The following is a 22,988-nucleotide window of genomic DNA, read 5'->3' as shown; positions in this document are numbered from 1 at the left end:
AATTGATTCCATGCAATAATCTAACAATCTTCAAAAGTGTATATATATATATAACTATGATTAGATTCCAAGTGAAATGATATTGATAGGCTTAGTTTTATATAAATAATTTGCTTTTTAAGACAGTCACATTTAGGCAGAGGCATATGTATTGAAATTTTATCCTAGCTTATTAAATATGTTTTAGCATTTAAAGGTGATGTAAAATATTGAAAATTGTTTTCTGTTTTCTTCTATTTCAATCAAGTTGAGAAAGTTGTTTTATTTGCCGCTTAATATTTAATACTTATTTTATTTTGCTATACTGTATGAAGATGAAACAGCTATATATAACTGTAAATTATCAATTTTTAAATACTTTGCATTTTCAAGTATGATATATTTTAAATCGTTCAATATACTATGCTTATCTACGATTCATATATCCTCATAACTTCATATGATCTTAAGTTTAGACACATTATGATTTATCTAAATTACCAGTCTCAAACTATGTTTTAAAATAGCTGTTTGCTTATTCTTACAGATAAAGAAAAAATATCTTTCCAAAGTACAGGAAAATAAAGCTGAATAATTCTTTATGAGAATACCATTTAATACATAAAATTTGGGGGGAACAATTGGCATATTTAAAACAGTTTACCATTTCAAAATATTTTACGCTTCTCCATTTATTCAAGTTTTTATTTCTCCTAATTATTGCTTTCAATTTCCTTTAAAGTTTGTCTATAATGCTTTAATATTATTTCCAGACAGTTTCTATTGAAGGACTTGAGTTGGTGAGGCCTTGAGACCAAACAAGACATCTAGCATCTAGTCAGGCAATGCCTTATTGGCTCTTATGGACAAGAGAGCATCTTTGGTGGTAGCTAGCCAAAGAATGAATGAAGCTAGTGCTCCACAAAGAGATGATAAAATGAGGGGCATATAATAGGTTTCAGAACAAGGTCATTCCATACGGTATGAGAACAGAATTCCTGCAGGATCATATGAAGCATACACATAGGGCGTGATGATGTTTTCACTACACCCGTTGGAAGGATGTAGACAAAGGACATTTACAGCTTTGGGAAGATTATAGTTCCTGATACAATCTACGCATGTTCTCCCCTCTGAGGAGGGTTGTTAACCTTTAACTTACGTCTAGTCACACTGGTGGCTGCATGCTAAGGAAATAGGGGAACGGAGTCCCCACAGTCTGCGTAATGGCCTTCCTTGATTATAGGACAAGTATTGCACCCACATTCTACAGCAACAATAAAAAAGAACCGCTAAAGTCATTATGTATATTTGAGTGACAATTGCAATTTCACCTGCCACAAAAAAATGGCCAATGGGTAGAACCACCAGGAAGCATGCTCTACTCTATATCTAACCTTGATAGAACTATTACACAACAGAGGAGGTAGTCACCTCATATCATGGATTCCCTCTTGCTGTTCCATTCAGACAGGGATAAAGTGATCTAGGTGACAGATTTGGCCATTAACCATCCTACACTATCATATACATCATATCCGAATAAAGACCTGGGTTTATTCACCTGTTTGGGCAAAATATAATTATGAACCTCATTGAAAGATGACAGCTGAATCTCAGTCTTAAATAAGGTCTTGTTACAAACTTGTCAATTGGATTTATTCTGCTAAGCCAGCGATGTGTTCCACACTGTCAAATGTGCAGGAGTTATGGTCCAAGGAAGTCCACTAGCACCCAAGGACGGTAAGTCTTTGCAAACCCAACATAGGGCTTGATTAGGGGCATGGGTTACTGCTGAAGCCCATGAAGGGAGGATGGCTAGGGTGCTATGGGCAAAAAGAAAGATGTTTATGGGGAACAGCATGGGGTAGGTCATACTGATTAACAGCACACAAGCAACACCTCCATTAGTAGATAACAAAGTAGTACAGGGCTTTCAAATTGGACCTCATGACCGGAGTCTTTGTGGCATTTATTCTGACCAGTCATCTTCCCCCGTTCCCTGTACTAACCTGTTTCCACCACACCCTCGGAGAGTTCACATCCTTATTCTTAAGGGGGAGCTGAAGTCCATGGTCTTTCCTCTGCAGCTTCTTCCCGCTGGTTAGAGGCGGAGGACCCTGCCAGGTGGAAAACTCTCTGGCTATTCTACTGAGGTTGAGGGAAAGTGAGTCCTGCACTGTGGTTGGATCTGGATGAAATCCCCACATGACTAATGCCTTATTCTAGAAGGCATTGATTTTGGAAGAAATAAACTTAGTTAGGATTTTGAAGACACATGATCTGATTAAAGTGATAAAGAAAATGGTGGTACAATGACCCAAAAAGAGGATCAGCCATGGCATACAGGGCCATGGGTATAAGAAAGACCAGGTGCCTCCAGAGGCTGCAGCCTCCTGAACCAAATGGCCTTGAACTTGTAAGTTACAAATTGCTGTCTGGGAAACTGCCACGTCCAGTTCCCACAGCAGTGGTTATGCCTAGTACATCTAGAAGCATGAAAAGAGGCATGCCCTAGACATAAACTCACATGACAATATAGCAACAAAAATATAAGAGTATGGCAAACAAAATAAGGACAATACTTAAGAGAACTATTTTTTTATCTTATAGCCACATTCATAATTAATTAGAAAATGAATTAAGTTTTTACAAAGACTTTTAACATGTTCAATATCCCTCTGTATATGATCTTGAATAGATGTTACCATATTCATCAGGTATATTGATACAGCACTTAATGCTAATCAATGCACTGATAAATGTACAAATTCTCTTTATGATGCAGTTAATAGATCTAAGCTCCAGGTTTGCAATACCAAACATGTTGTCCATGACAACAGGCTGTAATGCCAGTTGTGTTTAAGTTCTATTCACATCACTCTGGTAATTCTTGCACCACTTGGTTTGTCCTTCACACAACCAGCATGCTGCAGCACATTGGCCCCTGGAACAAGTTCCAGTGTTTCACTGGCCTGAAGCATAGCAATCTTCAGCACTATGAAACAGAGTCAATTTGGAGACAACGTCCATTGTAAATTGGGCCATATTGAGCCACTGCTAGTGGCTGCAGGATTCTGAAAGTGAAACATTCTCTCCATCCACTACAGGAACATAACCAGAGATGTGGCAAATACCTTTATTGTTTTGGGGGTCAGTGACAAATCTAGACAATAACTCAAATTCAGAGGCATCATGCAGTGTATCAAATGTCTGATTCGAGTACACAAAAGAATTTGACAATATTGAAGTATATTACTTTTTAATTTTAATACACTTTCTAAATATTTCCAATGCAGTTTATAACATACCAAATAAACTTAGCTATTTTAGTGCTTTAGTTTTTAGTTTTACACCTTTACCTTGATTACATTAAATAACATGTATTTTATTTTAGAAGTACAGGAAAAATGATTTTCTCCATTATTTTATGAAAACCTAAGACTCCCAATTAAATCAAGATTGTCTTCTCCCTACCACCACTTTAATATGCAAATTGAGGTGGACAGGTTTCCCTGTTATGAAGTTACTTTTTAAAAAATTTTTTGTCTTTATTTTTTTAATATTATATTAAAAAAAAAATGAGGTCCCCATATACCCCACCCCCCTCACCCCACTCCTTCCCCCATAATAACAACCTCCTCCATCATCATGAGACATTCACTGCACTTGGTGAATACATCTCTGAGCACCGCTGCACCCCATGGCCTGTGGTCCACTCCATAGCCCACACTCCCCCATAGTCCACCCAGTGGGCCATGGGAGGACATACAATGTCCAGTAACTATCCCTGCAGCACCACCCAGGACAACTCCAAGTCCCGAAAATGCCCCCATATCTCATCTCTTCCTCCCACTCCCTACCCCCAGCAGCCACCATGGCCAGTTTCTCCAAACCAAGGCCACATTTTCTTCAATTACTTATCACAATAGTTCATGAATAGAATATCAGTAAGTCCACTCTAATCCATATTCTAATTCCTCCATCCTGTGGACCTTAGAATGGTTGTGTCCACTCCACATCTATATCAAGAGGGGTCTTAGATTCCAGATGGATGCTGGATGAAATCCTCCTGCTTTCAGTTGTAGGCACTCTTGGCTCCCTGGTGTGGTGGTTGACCTTCTCCACCTCCATGTTAGCTGAGTGGAGTAAGTCCAATAAACCAGAGTGTAGGAGTTGCAAATCTGTTGAGGCTCAGGGCCTGGCTATCACATGGTCAGTCCAGAGATTCAGGTCCCCTGGGTATACATTTAATCTCAGCACCAACTACAGTTCCAGTAAAAGTAACAGGAGAGGATTGTGAACAAAGAACACATCTGAGTCCAGCTCCATCACACAGAAACACAAATTCCAAAGTAGGGCCAACTGACATGGCACTGAACTCATCTGCCATGATTGTTATCAATATCAGTTCAGGTTTCTATTTAATAATGGATTCCTGGGATTACCCATTTAAATATTTCAGTTTAAAAAATGTTTTGCAAACTTTCTGTAACCAACCATAACCACATAAACTAGTTAGTTCATATGAACACTCATTTCATCTTTATAAAACACATTCTCTTACTTAATACTACCTCCTACAATAATTTCTACAACTTTCTATATTCATTGAAGTGTTGTCCCACTTATTTCCACCCTGACTTTATGAAAAGCAGCCATCTTATTTTAGAACAAAACACATTCCCTTTTTAAAAAATCATAAAATTTATCAGCAATGACTATGAATTCACTTCCACATATCTTTTACTTCTCTCTATATCCATTTAATTCTCATATCCCTCACTTTATTCTGTGAAGAAAAAAACTATGCATTTTAATTTAGGATAAATCAGTTTTTAAAAGAGTTTCATAATAATTCCATTAGCCAAAAACTTACAATTTTCATCATCTTAAGATTTAATATATACAATGCTGATTTGTTTTATTACTATCTTATAAACCTAAGGAGATTAAACCCAAGCTAAATCAAATTGAAACCATTATAGTTTATGCAAGAAAGATTCTTTTTTCTTCATTCATCCACAGGAGGTTAAAACCTCTTTTTTCTTTAATAAATTCTAAAATTGTGAATAACCTTAAAAGCATACTGACTCTCAAATTCTAGATTATGCTAGAATTTTTTTAATTTGCTTAATCATAATTTAGAAAAAAACTTCCCATAGCTTTCAAGGACTTTTCTTTATTACTGGAATTTGACCATTGGATTAGTATGGTCATCTTAAAAAGCTGTTAAAATGTAAATGTAATAGGGGAATTGCAGAACAGACTATAGAAGACAAGGTTTATTCTGTACTATTCCCTCTATCCCTATCACTTTAATTTCCAGGCCTAGTAGACAGAATTCTAGGCTAAGCTCTCATCTCCCTATCTTTCCACATCCAGCCCATCCCCTTAGTTTCCTCAACTGGTTTTACTGGAATTCAATCAAGGTTATAAAAGACCCTGGGTATAGGTAGACTATAGATAGATTATGGAAGAATTCAGGATAAACTTTTTACTTTCTTTCTTTAAGTTGTTTCTTTTATTCAGATTTTACGTGACTTTATGTCCTGTTTGTCTTTTCTAATTTGGGCTTGAGGAGTACTCCTCTACCATACAAACACTTACTTAATTTTTGGCCATTTGAGTAGAGCTCTTCAAAGAATTTGCATTTGTTAATTTAATATTACTATCCAAATGTATGAAAATATACACTGAACTAACAGACAAACACAAAAAGAGTTAGTCACACTAACAGAAACATAAATCTCACTAATTTGGCTCATAATTCTCAATCCTTTTGTATGGCTGTCTCCAAGCTCTCCATCATTTCGCATATCTGATTTTTACCACTCTTAAGATCTCCTCTGGAACCAGTATTGCCTGTAATATGTAAGGTCATTCTTGGAAACACTTTTATTAGTAATAAGCAACCAGGTGATGAGGAGTACTTGAACATTTTAAATGCAGTTAAGCACAATTTGCAGTTTAGACAGACAGACAATTAACTCACTTATTCTGGATTACTCTCCAGGAGTACACTTAAACAGACTTGAGCTTCAGGAATAAGCTATTGATTCAAAACTGAAAGTTCTTTTTAACACTGTTGGAGGTCTGCAATAATTAACAAGCTGTAGCTCAGTTTCCCCTGATATGCACTGGAAAGGCTAATCCCACCCCCCATAAGCCTACATGTCCAAGGGCACGGCACTTCCCCACAGGTTAAACAAAGAAACCACATAGAGACAAGAGTAAAGGGAAATGAAACCTTCCCTACCTACATATCGGAGGGAGATAAAATTCCTACAGAACAAAGAAACACCTGCTCATGCAGCATTCCAAGAAACATAACTCCCTAGCCCACTATCTTCTAGTCACTGTCAGGGAAAGTTTTCACCTCTAGGGCTTCCTATTGGCCCCTGCACATCACTCGAACCCTCAACCCCCTCCCACCAACTATCATTTCCCTGCCTAGGAAAGTTCTGTATAAATTCAACTCCCCCCCTTCCAGGAGGGGGCTGCAGTCTGTTCTTCAGACCCCCTCCATTGGGAGAGCTTCTCAATAAATCTTTCTTTGTCTATAGTCATTTCAGTCTCTGTGTCCCAGTAAGAGCCATATTTTCTCCAACATATGGTGTTGAAACCCGGGACTGGGGTCATGTTGAGACTGATTGACTAGTGAGGAATCTCCCTTCTGCCAGGGCCAAACTCCCATCCAACACCGGACAGCGAATCTCGGCTGGGTGAGTTAAGGATTTCTCTGCTGGAGGATCTCGGGGTCTCTCTTTTCTTTTCTGTTGTCCAGGACAACCCACTGGGAAAACCAGCGCTAGGTCAAGATCCTCACTGTTCCCCAAGGGCCACGGCAGGTGGTATGCCTGCATCCTCATGAGAAGGAACCCCTGGCTCCAGAGACGTCTGGCTCCAAGAGCGGTTTCCCATTTCCTTGGAGATATCTGACTGATTCATGGATGCCTGTCTCACTCAGAATCTCCCCCGTTCTGGAGGTCCTTAGTCTCACCCCAGCCACCTAAAATGGGGAATTCAATTTCAGCCCCCCCAAAATCCATGCCTCTGGGCTGTCTCTTTCAAAACCTTAAAACTCTGTACCCAGAAGGAGACATCAGACCTAACAAACTCATTTTCTTTTTTTTTTTTAATTATTTATTTATTTTTTAAAATTACATTAAAAAAATATGAGGTCCCATTCAACCCCACCGCCCCCACCCCCCACTCCCCCCACAGCAACACTCTCTCCCATCATCATGACACATCCATTGCACCTGGTAAGTACATCTCTGAGCATCACTGCACCCCATAGTCAATGGTCCACATCATAGCCCGCACTCTCCCACGTTCCATCCAGTGGGCCCTGGGGGGATCTACAATGTCCCGTAATTGTCTGTGAAGCACCACCCAGGACAACTCCACGTCCCGAAAATGCCTCCACATCTCATCTCTTCCTCCCATTCCCCAAACCCAGCAGCCACCATGGCTACCCTTCCCACACCCATTCCACATTTTCTCTGTGGACATTGGATTGGTTGTGTCCATTGCACATCTATGTCAAGTGGGGGCTTAGATTCCACATGGATACTGGATGCACTCCTCCTGCTTTCAGTTGTAGACACTCTAGGCTCCATGGTGTGGTGGTTGACCTTCTTCAACTCCATGTTAGCTGAGTGGGGTAAGTCCAATAAATCAAAGTGTAGGACCTGAAGTCTGTTGAGGCTCTGGGCCTGGGTGTCATATTATCAGTCCAGAGATTCAAATCCCCTAAATATATCTAAAACCCCAGCACCAACTACAATTCCAATAAAGTAGCATGCAAGTCTTGTGAAAAGAGATCCCCTCTGAGTCCAATTCCATCATGCAGAAACACCAGCTCCAAGGAAGGGCCATCTGCCATGGCAGTGAACCCCATCTGCCATGACCATAGAACCCGTGGTTCTCTTTATCCCTCAAAAGAATCAATACCTGGGGTTGTATCTACTTTATCTGTCTCTTAGACTCTGCTCAGTTGTGCATAAGGGCATTCCTTCTGACAACCTCCAGACTCTTTTTTAGAGACTCATAGCCTTATAATCTCATTTCTCCTTTCCATTTCCCCCTTACATTAGGTCAAACAGCATTTTGAAGTCATGTTATTATGTGTAGACAGGGATATTCTGCTGATCCATATTGAACCTTTAATTCAAGGTCATTTTCTAGTTGCATCTTCAGCTGGTATGTGGTAGTGATACCTCAGTGCCAGGGAGGCTCATCCCTAGGTGTCATGTCCCACGCTGGGGGGAATGCACTGCATCTACATGCTGAGTTTGGCTGTGAGAGTGGCCACATTTGAGTAACATGAAGGCTGTCAGGAGGAAACTCCCAGGCACAGTGCTACTCTAGGCCTTGTTCTTATTGCAGGTGTATAGGCTCAAAAGCATAGCCATTAGTATCAGGAGCCCACTGTTGGGCCCTCCTTCCTTCCTGGTTCTTGCCTTTGCACCTGGGGGACTGCCGCTGCTCCCCCCGGGTCCACAACAGTGACCTACTGGCCAGGGGCCCAGTACCCCCCCAGCTGTTGTTTTTAATTGTTTCCACTATGAGTATATCTAGACATTACTATATACCCTGGGCATATGCCCTGTATAACTCCCTGTCAACCATATATATCCTGTCAATAACATCCTATATCAGTATTCCTCTGCTGCCATTGTTGAACCACTCTGTGATCCAAAACTTCCTGTAAAGTGAATCCCAACATAATGTCAGCTTCACAAGAGTCTTAGATCACCGAAATTCATATATACAATATACAGTACTTCCCCAGATCCACCATAAAACCTTTTCCCTTCCACAGCGATAATCTTTTAACTTATTCATATCATATTTCCTGAAACTGATGTACAGATTCCGAGACAATAGCTTTCAAACAAGGTGACATCTGTGCTTACTATGTGGTCCATACTTTAGGTTGTACAGTTTTCTAAATTTTTTAGTTATCCTATGCTTTGCCTTATGGTTTACATTATTAGTCTGTCGTCCCCTATGTTTCTGGTGTAATATTACATGTTTTATATTCATCCTCGTGTACTCTCACAGAACTCCTCTCTTGCCCCCATATTCACCTTGGTTCCATCCATTCCACATCCATTTTCCCCTCCCCTTGGGGCCCACAACGCCAGCCAATCTCCATTTCCCAAGAAGCCATGTCCAGAGATACTTGCAGCAGTATTCAGGGCCTGACTTTCTCAACTGCCCTAATGCCCTGGGAGCCATCCTTTCTCACAAGAGATACAGTTCTCTCTATTTGACGGTATTAGTCCTCCCCAGGATGTGGGTCCACCCCAACTCTCACTTCTTGGGTCTCTTCCCAGTGGTACAACCCACCTTGGCAAAATGAGCCTTCAGCTATTTCCCCGGAGTCCGTCCCGCATCAGACCATACCCCCTGAGCATCCTAAACAGGTAACCCTCCTACTTATACTTTGATACGATTTTCTCAACATTTTGTTCTCAACGAACACCTGACACTCTCCCATGTTCATATGTTGCCCCTCCCTCCCCCCAATTTTTGGACAACATTACCCCTCTTCCCATCCCCAGCCCCCCTCAAACCCACAAAGCCCCACCCGAAGGTAAGCCCTTGCCCCCATTTTGTCCCTTCTTTGTGCTCATACTTACCGCCAGCTCATCACAGATTCCACCCTTGCAGACGTCGGCTCACATCCTTCCTCCACCCCCCGATTTCCTGTAAGCTTCTTTTCCACACTCTAGCCCTCTGAGGCAGTTTGCTTATTTCATATCATTGAGGTCATGTAGTATTTGTCCTTCAATGCCTGGGTTGCTTCACTCAACATAAGATTCTCAAGGTTCATCCATGTTATCACGTGTGCTTGTAGTGTATTTGTTCTTACAGCCGAGTAGTATTCCATTGTGTGTATATACCACATTTTATTGATCCACTCATCTGTTGATGGGCATTTGGATTGATTCCAACTTTTGGCCATAGTGAACAATGCTGCTATGAACATTGGTGTACATATATCGGTTTGTGTCCTTGTTTTCAATTCTGCTGTGTATATACCCAGCAGTGGTATAGCTGGGTCATATAGCAAATCTATGGTTAGTTTTTTGAGAAACTGCCAAACTGTCCTCCAGAATGGTTGGATCCTTCTGCATTCCCACCAGCAGTGGATGAGTGTTCCCCTTTCTTCACATCCTCTCCAGTACTTGTATTCTTCTGTTTTTTTCATAACTGCCAATCTTATGGGAGTAAGATGGTATCTCATTGTAGTTTTGATTTGCATTTCCCTGATAGCTAGAGATTTGGAGCACTTTTTCATGTGCTTTTTAGCCATTTGTATTTCTTCTTTGGAGAAGTGTCTGTTTAAATCTTTTTCCCATTTTTTAAATGGGTTGTTTATCTTTTTGTTTTCAAGATATATGAGTTCTTTATATATGCAAGTTATAAGTCTCCTATCAGATATATGGTTGCCAAATATTTTCTCCCATTGTGTGGGCTCCCTTTTTACTTTCTTGACAAACTCCTTTGAGGTGCAGAAGGCTTTAATTTTGAGGAAGTCCCATTTATCTATTTGTTCTTTTGCTGCTCGTGCTTTTGGTGTGATATTCATGAAGCCATTTCCTATTACAAGGTCCTGTAGATAACAAACTCATTTTCTATTCAACCTCTGTGTGGCCTCGGTACAAGTTGAACAAAAAACAGCACTTTTGATTTCCAAGTTCTCCCAAACTTAGAGAACTTTATCCAGCGCCATGGCAGATGACCAGAGATCCCTTAAACTCAGGTATTTTTCTGTCTTCAAAATCATCCCTCCCTCTGCCAATCCTGTTCTTCCTACCAAATTCTTCTTTTACATCAGAAACCTCCTCAAAAATCTCCCTCCTCAAAACTCCGCCCCCTAAAACTTGTGAAAACTTCGACTTTGATCCCTCAGATCCTGCTCCTCCTGTGCCTTCTCCCTGTAATCCTCCGGTGTTATCCCCGCACTCACCCTCCATCCCTCCTTCCTCTAACCCTCCTTTCTCTCCTCCTCATACCAGCTCATGAGGACCACCCCCCTCCTTCTGCACCGCGCCCTCCACCTCTGCAGCGCCAGGCTCCTAACTCCACACAGACACCAGCTCCTCTCTGGCCCTCCGGGAGGCAGCAGGAGCTGAAGGGATAGTCAGAGCACACGTTCCTTTCTCACTCTCAGATTTAAGCCAAATACAGGACCGGTTAGGATCTTCCTCTGAAAACCCTGCTACATACATCAAAGAATTTCAGCACCTCACTCGCTCATATGCCCTCACGTATCAGGACACATACATTATCCTTACCTCCTCCACAACTCAAGAAGATAAAACCATATATGGGCTGCAGCTGCTGCTTTCACAGACTCCATGCACATCAGGATCCCAATAGGCATCCAGCCGGTCCCACCACAGCTCCCACCACTAACCCCTCCTGGGATGACCAACCAGGCTCGACTGACCTTGCTCGCACGGCCCATTTCTTAACTTGCATAATAGAAGGCAAGAAAAAGACTGCTCTTAAGGCAGTTAATTATGATAAAATTTTTAAAATCTCACAGAAACCTGATGAAAATCCACCTGCCTTCATGCACAGATTAACCGAGTCTCTCCTTAAATATACTAATTTAAATCCTGACTCAGACTCTGGTCAACTATATTTACACACCCACTTCATTACCCAATCTTATCCCAATATTAGAAAAAACTACAAAAGTTAGAAGATGGCCTCAAACCCCTCAGAAAAACCTAATTAAAGTGCCTTCAAGGTCTTTACCAACAGAGAGGAGGAAGCAAATTGGAAAAGCATAAGCGAGATCAGGGTAAAGCCTCCCTCCTTGCTGCTGCCCTCAGGGTCTGTTCTCAGAAAACCCCTCCCTCTTCCTCCCCTCGGCCACCACCCGGACCCTGTTGAAATGTGGAAGGAAGGGCCCTGGGCACGATCCTGCCCTGATCCAAGGCCCCCATCTGCACCTTGCCCAGAGTGTCAGCACAAGGGTCATTGGAAGTCGGACTGTCCTGAAAGCCCTGTTTCCAGGAGAGTTCCTCCAGCGCACCCCGCAGATCCGGGGCCAAGATCTTCCTTTCCAGACCTTCTCAGACTGACAAAAGATGATTGATGAGTCCCGGGTTGGGAACAGTCCCACATCTCCATCACTAAGTCTAAACTGAGGGTTACCATCAAGGTTGGAGGCAAGCCAATCTCCTTTTTAATTGACATGGGGATCACATTCGGTCCTCCTAAAACATTCAGGACCTTTATCTACTTCCTCTATCTCTATTGTGGGAGTTGACGCAATCCCTTCTTCTCCTTTAATTACCAAACCACTTACATGCTCAAGAGAAAATCATACATTTCCCCACCAATTCCTCATGATCCATACCTGCCCCTCTGCACTTCTAGGTAGCGATATACTGCCTAAATGTCACTCCATTTCCTTTGCACTCCCCTGCCCTCCCCACTTCTAGGTCGCAATATACTCTCTAAACTTCACTCCATTTCCTTCACGCTCCCATCCTCCCAAACCACCTTCCTTCCCCTCCTGTCTACCACACCCCGCTCCCAGGTCCCTGCTGACCCCTGTACTGCAAACAGAAGTTCCTCCCCAGGTCTGCAACACCAGCTCCCTTCAGTCCATCACACCATCCCCCTGTCAAAGTAGTCTTAAAAGACCCAGTCTTTCACAAATATTCCTCAGTATCCCCTACCCATCACTGCCCAACAAGGCTTGAAACCTGCCATTGACAAGCTCTGTCATGCTGGCCTTGTACGCCCAACTAACGCACCCGTCAATACTCCAACTCTGGCAGTAAAAAAAAACCAGTGGAAGCTGTTGTCTTGTGCAAGACCTTAGAACTATTAATGAAGGCACACAGCCTATTGCTCCCCTGGTTCCTAACCTGTACAGTCTTCTGTCCCACACACCCCTCACACCACACACTACCCTGTAATACCTTAACAGAACTGGTCAGGTAAAAGAAAGTCTTAAAGTCCTGAAGGAAAACATAAAAATCATACAGAAAGCCCAAAATAATAATTAAGGGAATCAGTCATGGCTATCCTCATTCCTTTATTTTTCTTCACCCTTAAAATCAATCTTTTTACCCAATATAACACCATTATTAACAGTTCTGCTGCTGCTTCTTTTTGGTTCTTGTCTCTTACAGCTTCTTGTCCTATTCATACACCGAATTGTACAGTCAATAGCCCAGGAACACATAAACGGCGTTTTCTACTGTGTGAACAACAGTATCAACCCCTGCGGGACCTGAAACCACACCCACTGTACAGGATAGAAGGGAACTTCTTTTCTCTGCCCCTTGACAGCAGGAAGTAGCCAGACCAAACTGATGCCATCCTGCCCAGTACCTTATACCCCAATACCCAGGTCCTCACATATATGTGTGTATATATATATATATAAACAAAGAGTTGGGAATGTTAGAGGTTTGCAATAATTAATAAACTGTAGCTCAGTTCCCCTGATATGCACTGGAAAGGCTAACCCCATCCCCCATAAGCCCACATGTCCAAGGGCAAGGCACCTCCCCACAGGTTAACAAAGAAACACATAGAGATGGGAGTAAAGGAAAATGGAAACTTTCCCTACCTACATATGGCAGGGAGATAAAATCCCTACAGAACAAAGTAACACCTGCTCCTGCAGCATTCCAAGAAACATAACTCCCTAAACCACTATCTTCTAGTCACTGTCAGGGAAAGTTTTCATCTCTAGGGCTTCCTATTGGCCCCTGCACATCACTCGAACCCTCAAACCCCCTCCCACCAACTATCATTTCCCCACCTAGGAAAGTTCTGTATAAATTCAACTCCCCCCCTTCCAGGAATGGGCTGAAGTCTGTTCTTCAGACCCCCTCCATTGGGAGAGCTTCTCAATAAATCTTTCTTTGTCTATAGTCATTTCAGTTTCCATGTCCCAGTAAGCGTGATATTTTCTCCAACAAACACTGTGATAAAAATTACAAGCAAAATAAAATGTGACTAAACATAAAACAATGTCAAATTAACATCCAATTTCATCTCTTCCACAGTTTACACAAGTATTATGAACTTCCATTTTTGTAATATATGTTTAATTAGGCTTATAAAAGCTGCTAGCCTTTTTTTCTTTATTTTTTTTTTTACTTCATAGATCTATCTGGTTCAAAGTTAATGAAATTTAACAACACCAATGAGATCTCCAGATCTAATTAGAATTAACATGGAAACAGAACATTAATATTACTGTTTTCCTACTTCTCCAACAACTAAACTAATTCTATAAGCCTCCACTAGCCAACAGTTGTACCATCCATGCAGTAGGGGATTTGCAGAGTTGCTGCCAGATTTTTTTCCCTATCTTAGTTAACTGCTATTCCCATCTGAGTTTTGGGGGCATCCCCAAACTCACACAGAGTTCCACAATGGTCAAAGAAGTAGGCAACGCCACCTGCTCAAGAGGGTAGCCTTCCCTCCCCACATGGATGCCACAAGCCAACCCAGGATCCCTCCCATAGATTTTCCTTTGCCTGCGCTCACACCTGCTACTGCCAAGGGTCCTTCTGTCTCCTGGCTCCTGGCTCACTAGTTGTTACAATGCAATTCCTGAAGGGCATGCGATGGTAGGCCATGAGACCAAAGAACACACTTGGGGGACACGGACTTTGGCCCAGTTGTTAGGGCGTCTGTCTACCACATGGGAGGTCCGTGGTTCAAACCCCAGGCCTCCTTGACCCGTGTGGAGCTGGCCCACGCGCAGTGCTGATGCGCGCAAGGAGTGCCGCGCCACGCAGGGGTGTCCCCCGCATAGGGGAGCCCCACGCGCAAGGAGTGCACCCATAAGGAGAGCCGCCCAGCACGAAGGAGGGAGCAGCCTGCCGAGGAATGGCACCGCCCACACTTCCCGTTCCGCTGACGACAACAGAAGCGGACAAAGAAACAAGACACAGCAAAAAGACACAGAAAACAGACAACCGGGGGAGGGGAGGGGAATTAAATAAATAAAAATAAATCTTTAAAAAAAAAGAACACACTTGGCATTTAATCAAGCATAAGCTTTATTGGGACTTGAAGACAGGAAAGAATCTTTGACTGGTCTAGGAATGAGTGAAGTTAGTGCTCTGCAAGGAGATGAGAATAGGAGGGGTGAAATATAAGGGGTTTCAGAACAAGGACATTCCAAAGGGAGGAGAACAGAGTTCCTGTAGGGTCACATGAAGCTTATGCACAGGGTGTGCTGATGTTTTCACTGTACTCGTAGGAAGAATGATTGCCAAGGATGTTTACGACTTCGGGAAGGTCATAGTTTATGATACCGTCTATGCATTCTCTCCCTTCTGGGGAGGGTTGCTAAGGTTTACATTATGTCTAGGTCATGCAGCTAGCTATGTTATGAGCACTTAGGGGGTCCAGGGCCCCCAACACTATTACATTCCTATTGTAAGCAGGAATTTTTCTTACAATTCATCATGAAATTGGCCTTTGCTTAGGATGTATAAGAAATGATATTGACAAATTTTATTTCTTTAAAGAGGCATTTCTAGCACATTTTCTTGTTTTTAGAAAAATATATAGTGAATGGGGAAACTTTCAAACATAATTTTGTTTTACTTTTTCTCTATATACAGAAGGAATACAAGAAAAGAATGGTGAGTGATATTTATTTATGTCTTAGCAGTGTTTGAACCTTCAAAATCCAATAATATCCCATAATTGAGTTTTAAAATTTTTACATCAAAGTCAAAACTCACAGTTTATGAAATGCTTATTGATGTTCTAAAATAGCGTTGAGAGGCAACTAAGATATCTTTTGTCTACTTGTAAAATTGTGAATGTAAGTTTCTGAACATGGAGATGGTTGATAGGCTTAAGCTGAAGTTATTATGTGCCAGCTTGTGCTACGTGAAGACTGGGACTCTGACTTCTTTCATCTGTCTCATTCAGTTAAGTTCAGTGACTTTTTCTGCATATAGAAATCAACTGTCTAATATGTGATTGGTACTTCCGAAACAATAATAGAAAAATTAAAAAAGAGAAGAGATCCTCATTTGCATTGAGGTTTCTATTATGGAATAAATATACAATTACATGAACAGGGAAGTGGACCTGGCCCAGCGGTTAGGGCATCCATCTACCACATGGGAGGTCCGCAGTTCAAACCCCGGGCCTCCTGACCCGTGTGGAGCTGGCCCATGCGCAGTGCTGATGCGCGCAAGGAGTGCCCTGCCACACAGGGGTGTCCCCTGCCTAGGGGAGCCCCACACACAAGGAGTGCGCCCCGTAAGGAGAGCCACCCAGCACCAAAGAAAGTGCAGCCTGCCTAAGAATGGTGCTGCCCACACATAGAGCTGACACAACAAGGAGAGCTGACACAACAAGATGACGCAGCAAAAAGAAAACACAGATTCCCATGCCGCTGACAATAACAGAAGCAGACAAAGAAGAAGCAACAAAGAGACACAGAGAACAGACAACCGGGATGGGGGGAAGGGGAGAGAAATAAACAAACAAATAAATCTTTAAAAAAAAACAATTACATGTACAGAATAAATGACAAATTAATATTCTAATGAGTGTCATGAGGAGGGATATTGGTGCAATAAAAACATACTGAGAGATTTGGCCTATGTATGAGGTCATATATTCCCTGAGGATGTGCTAATGGAATTGAGATCAGTGGTAATGAATGGAATAGATAGGTCTGTGAGGGCCCAGTGTGTGCAGGGCAGGAGCAGAGAGCACGCTACACTCTGGGTTGAGCAAACATATGATTCAAACATGGTTTTGACATATATTGACCAGGAGATTCTGCTGCAGAAAACACAAGTAAGACTACAAGGTATGTAGACCAAGTCCAGTAGATGCAACATTTTGGGCATGCTAAGAGTTTTGAACATTACAGTAAAGGAGTATCATGAATAGACTTATACTGTAAAATGTCATCTTTATTGAACATAAATAATGAATTAGATGATTACAGCTAAAATTTTGCAGTGAGGAAAGTTAAATGGAATCCCCTTGGGAGATACACTCATATAAAAAAATAGGTCCCAAAAGTCCATGTATATTAACTTTTTAATTTCAATATTTGTTCTTAAAAGTCACAATTTGTGCTCATTCTTTAGCCATTATACAAGTCTCTTAGTCTTTTATCTACTTAATGAAAATAGCTCTAGTGAAGAGAGAACTCCTGTGTAATACCTCTTCTTCATTTATTTACTTGTTCATTTAATTTTTAAACCTTATTTTTAGAGAAGTTTTAGATTTATGTTTATGGAAAAATTTCACTAAAAGTATAGGTAATAGTTACCCTTATTACTGATCTCTTAGTGTGGTATATTTGGTACAGGTGACAACTACTGATTCAGATGGTCTGGTTTTAAATTCCTGCTCTATTACTTAGAAGCTTCATGATTTTGCAAAAGATTTTTTAACCTCCTTGAGTATGTTTTTTTAAATTTTTAAATGATATAATAATGGTATTTATGACATAGGGTTATACTCAGTATTAAAAGTTCATACATCTAAAACTCTTGATGCATATTGTGTTATTAAGAGTAGCGTTAGTATAATAGTAATAACAGCTTTTGAGGTTTTAGTTAACAGCCTTGAAAAGAAAGATGGTTTTAAGGCAATATCCAGGACTCCAGGGAACCAAAATGGATCAACTCTCTCTGTTTAGCTTTCACTCAGTTTTTCTCTGTGAATTTATCAATTGGACCATTTAAATTATGATGCACACTTTTTTTTGTAGTTATATTGACCTAAATACATTCTGCTGCTAACTAATCATAAAAATTTGATAGTAGTTACAGTTCTATTTTCACTATTATCTGCAATTTTTCATTTACTGTTTATCAGCTGAACTATCAAATAAGTATTGTAAGTTTTAATTTAGTATTTTATATTTACCTGGATACCTCCCTGGATAATAAAGAAGCCTCTCTTTATTGCCTCTGAAATGACCCTGGAGAAATGTCCCATTGCACACTAATTATGTTGATTGTCACATCACCAAAGACCATCAGCTTGTACATGTGGAATTATGAAAGTAATTTTTATTAGTTACAGTTCTATTTTCATTATTACCTGCAGATTTTCATTTACTTTTTTATAAGGTGAACTCTCAAAGAAATGTATGTTTTAATTTGGTATTATTTGCCTGGATAATTCCCTTTAAGGAAGACATTTCCATAGATAAAGTAGATAACACAGTTCAGCCTCTGTCCAGGACATGGTTATGTACTAAGTTTACACTAGCCCTGATGTTAAGGAATAAGATTTACTTGGTCCAGTCACCACACAAAAAAGTCACTGGAACAATATTTCGACCTTCAAAGTCCACACTCCACACCAAACTAAAACTGACCAGACATGGAGACAGAAATCAAAGGACACATACCTTTTGGTCTTCCCAGCTGGGAAGGGGAAGCCTCTGCAATGACACTGGATAAATGCCCCGTTGCACACACTATGATCCCTAACATGTGATAACCATGAGGGGTGGTGTTTACTGGACCCTTGGGAGACCATTACGATCATCACCACTATGTTGTTGCAGCACAGGATGGTTCTGCTGTGGCCACCACTTCCAGGCAGTGAGGAGTTGTGGCGGCTTGCTCGGTCGGTAGAGGTGGGGTCTGGCTGCGGACGAGGGGTCGGTCCAGCTCTGGAGGAGGGGTTGGTCCCACTTGGGACGAGGGGTCGGTCCCGCTTGGGACGAGGGGTCGATCCAGCAGCAGACGAGGGATCGGTCTCACAAGGGGTTGCGCGGTTCGGCTGACGGGGTCGCCCGGCGAAGCCGGCGACGAAGGGGTCACCCGGAGAAGCAGGCGACGAACTGGGGACAAGGGAGGCCAGGCCCTTGTCGGGGGCTCTCAGGACTGGAGGGCGCACGGCAGAAGAACTACCGCGGAGATAAGGTAAACATGCAAGTCCACTTTATTGAGGGAGAGGCAACAGTTTTATAGGGGCTGGGGAAGGCTGATTGGTCGAAGCCACGCCCTGTTCTGATTGGTTGCCGGTGAAAGGTCAGTGGGCGGTACTGGACGGGGGAGGGGTGGTGGTTAGGGATTGGCTGTCGCTGTTGCTGGGGGAAAGGGCAGGGTTTAGGGATTGGTGGCTGCTGTTGCTGGGGTGGAGGGCAGACTTGAGTTTCCCGCCCACGCCTGGCTGTTGCTGCTGTCGGGGGAGGGAAAAGGGCAGACTGGATTTTTCCGCCCACGCCTGTTTGGCTGTTGCTGTTGTCGGGGGAGGGGAAAAGGGCAGACTGGAATTTTCCGCCCTGCGCCTGCGCAGGGAGAAAGAAGGCATCGTGTGGCGCCATCTGGGAGGAGGGGCGGCCGCGGAAGCATGGCTGCCGAGAAGGGGAGACCCGAGAAGGGGGCACTCTGCGCCCATGCCGAGCTCCCTTCAGGGGTGGCGGTGAGTCCGACCAGCCACCCTATTATGGGGGCAGCGGCTTGGCCTGCCGCGGCTGCGCCCCCGCCAGGCCAGCAAACCACACTTCAGCCCGAGGGGTGACCGCAAGGAGTACTACACAAAGCACGTGCCATGCTCTCAACTTCCCCAACACCGTCCCTCTCTATGCTCCAAATTTTCATGGAGACATTTGTTCTAAAGAAAACATATAAACAAGAAACAAAATAGCAAACATACATCAGCAACAGCTATTTCAGAGTTGCTTTATTATAGCTCCTCTCACCTTAGACATAAGGCAAAATTTTAAGGGTTTTGGCCCAGGAGATACACATGATATTATTTTCAAAATGTCCCTTGCTTCATCTGACGAAGAAAGCATACTCAGATTCAGCTTTTCTTTCTGACAGAATCTTGCCACACAAGAGAGGGCATTAATCAAACGTAAGAGTACTCCTAATGGGCCAATGCAAAAAAAAATCCCATTCTTAGTGCATTCAGCACAGACTTTAGATTAATCCTAACCTGAAAACCACTATACCTTGACTTACTAATATTTCAAACAATTCTTCTCAAGCCATTTCCCAAGAATTGAATTAATATTTGTTTTGAATAAAGGAATACAGGAATGCATTTTACATAGAATGCTACCACAAACTTTTCCATTTTTAAAGAATAAAGAATGTCATACCTAGAATAAAATAAATATTTTAGCTATAATTCAAGCACTTTCAGTTAGACAAATGGAAAAATTTCCTGATAAGAAAGGCTACTGCAGGTTCATCTACATCTATTTTATAAGACTGTCTTTTTACTAAAAATTGTTTCTTTACAATGTTGGTACATGGGTAAATAAAATGGAACTCTTCCTTTCCCTAATCTATCAAGCATCAAAATAAGAGTAACATCTTTAAACAAGATGTTGAGAGACCAGCATGAGATGAGATCGGAGAGGTAGATAGACAGTAGATTACAAAAAACTTTCATGCCATGTATACAATTTAGAAATGTATCCTATGAGTGGTAGATAAGAATGAAAGGATTTTGAATGCATGAGGTTTTACATACTAAGACCATAAGATCTGAATTTTAAAAGGACTGTGCTGTAGGAATGTCTTGGTATGTGCTAGAAAATTCATTGGAGTTTCCACAGTAGTCAAGAAAGACTCAGATTGGTGAGAAGATGGTGCAGATGGTGGGAGAATTTGATTCCTTAGTGGAAGTAGAACCAAGCAGGCTTGGTGAAGAATTCAATGTGTAGAGTTAAAAAGGAGGTGGTTGAGAAGAAGGTGCAAAGAATACTTCTTTCTTCCTAGTATGTGAAACTAGATACTTTAATTCCATTAACTGATATGGTGATGTGTTTCAACACATTTTCATCTACAAAATTCAGTAGTTCATTACTTCTCTTAGAACATAACGGTCTCTTCGGTAGCTTAATTCTAATGTACACTACCAACCAATGAGTGGCACTTGTCTGAGATTTTTTATACTTTATTTTTACATGTACAGAATAAATGCCAAATTAAAATTCTAAGGAATGCCATGGAAAAGGGAACTTGGGGGAATAAAAATATATATTAGTGGGATTTGGCTTATTTATGAGGTCATAGATTTGCTGAGAATGAAATGTCTTAATTTCATTCTCATTTTACAATTTAATTTTTGTCCGTAGTCTGTATAGTTATAGACTGCATTTTTACTCTAAATATTGATTGGCTCAGGACAATTTTTAGATGTGGCTTTTGTCTATCTGTTTGTTTTTTTCTTTTAGCAGATCCATCATGGATGAGAAATATTAATGAATATTATTTTTGTTTTTGCATTTATCAAAATAAGGAAATATCAATATTTAAATATCCAAAAAGAAAGGATTATCTTTCATTTATTTACAAATAACATTTGCCAAATGAGATGCCATTCAGTCACTCAATTATGCTATAGAAGAAATTTTATTTTCATTAAAAATATCAAAATATTTTAAATGTACAGAGCATTTTTTGAAGTTGTAGGTGTCAAATGAGCCTTTTCTGTTGCATAGACATACAAATATTCTAGATGCTAATACAGCAAGATATTTTAAAGTGGTTATATCCAGGTAATGAAAACTTGATGGGATAATTTTCATCTTTCTATTTGCATTTGTAAATTAAATTAAAATATATTGGTTTTGTAGTGAATAACAAGCATTTATAACTAGCCAAAAATGATAACAATTTGCCAACCTGCAAGAATGTCCGAGGTGACTTGTTTCTGTTTTCTTAAAGAAACCTTCTCCTAGCACAGTGTACCTTTGACAGGCTGTCAGGCCTCGCGGCTGTAGAGCTGTGTCCTAACCATCACCAAGTTCCTGATACAGAAAATAGGCTTGGCCTGAAGCAGTTCCTCAGTAAATATTTGCTGAATGATTAGGAATTTTCTGCAATTAATTAAAGAATGCCCTGAAGAGCAGCAGAGCCAATACAGAAGTATTTGGCAAGTTTTGAAAGCGTTACTTTTGGTAGCGTTAAGGACCACAATATACAAGACTCAGTTGCTGTAACAAGGCAGGTGACACCCGTGGAGGAGAGCTAGAACATGTTGACATTTCAGTCTTGGAATTCAAATTCCAGCAAACGCTCACAGATGTTCACCAATATTCCACAAGTAAGATGGGCCCAAAGCCTAGGATCAAAATTCCTGAAATTTGAGAAATTAATATTTTCTCCTTTTCATTTGTATTTTTTAGACAAATTAACTAAAGAACTTGGTAAGTTTGGGGTTTCTCTCCTAGGGTAAATTGAATTGAAAATATAACCTGTGTTCTCTCAATGAACATATCTTTCTTTGTTATTTATTGCAGACCGAAGAAGAGTCCTGGGAAAAGAGAGTAAGTGAAGTTGATATTTTCACAACTGATGTCAAATACTGCATTACCTACAACAGCCACTCTCATGCCCAGTAATCCAGCTAATCTTGAATGTCTTTATCTAATTGTAGGTCTGAATAAAGTTCAAAGATTTGCAGGTAATACAAGTGAATTATATATATATACATATATATATGATAATATATTATTGAGTGACTATACTTATCATTTAACTTGTCTGAGATTTTGCTGTGAAAAAAATGCCAGGAGGAGGTTTTACACGATGATCTATAGGACAGTTTTGAACTCAAAAAATCATTTGATTCTGCGTATTTGGACTTAACAAAAAATGAGATCCAAGTCACTAAATGGAAGGGATTTCATTTTAGAAATGTATGCCCTAAAAAATTTACAAGCTATCCAAACCACAGAAATAACGATAACTTGTTCTGAAATGTAGCAGTTTTCCCTGTACCCTAAATCCAGAGAAAAGAACCTCAAGAGTTTTTCTAAACCAATAGATTTTAAAAAATAATTAGGATATGGATTCTGTTCTTTCCCTCCACTTCTTGAAGCCTCCATATTTTCATTTATCTCAAATCTTCCCACCGTCATGCAAGTATGCTAATTTTCCTCTTATCTTGAAAATGGAAAGAATGACAACACTTCTTGGTCTGATATTTCCATACTGCCACTGACACATTTATTTTCACTACAGAGTAACCCTACTAAATAG

The 22,988-nt window shown here is 41.0% G+C and overlaps 1 protein-coding gene across 1 annotated transcript in view; it reads left to right on the top strand.

Moving 5' to 3' along the window:
- LOC101441606 (butyrophilin subfamily 1 member A1-like) overlaps nucleotides 1-22,988 on the top strand; it is a 67,963-nt gene that overhangs the window by 43,714 nt on the left and 1,261 nt on the right. The window contains exons 4-6 of the mRNA XM_058282294.1: nucleotides 22,133-22,153; nucleotides 22,247-22,273; nucleotides 22,384-22,410. Coding sequence (XP_058138277.1) covers nucleotides 22,133-22,153; nucleotides 22,247-22,273; nucleotides 22,384-22,410 — 75 coding nt within the window. The remainder of the gene's footprint in view (nucleotides 1-22,132; nucleotides 22,154-22,246; nucleotides 22,274-22,383; nucleotides 22,411-22,988) is intronic.

The sequence above is a fragment of the Dasypus novemcinctus genome, chromosome 19 (genome assembly GCF_030445035.2).
Source record: "Dasypus novemcinctus isolate mDasNov1 chromosome 19, mDasNov1.1.hap2, whole genome shotgun sequence".
Taxonomy (NCBI): domain Eukaryota; kingdom Metazoa; phylum Chordata; class Mammalia; order Cingulata; family Dasypodidae; genus Dasypus; species Dasypus novemcinctus.
This window is presented reverse-complemented; position numbering and strand designations above follow the sequence as displayed.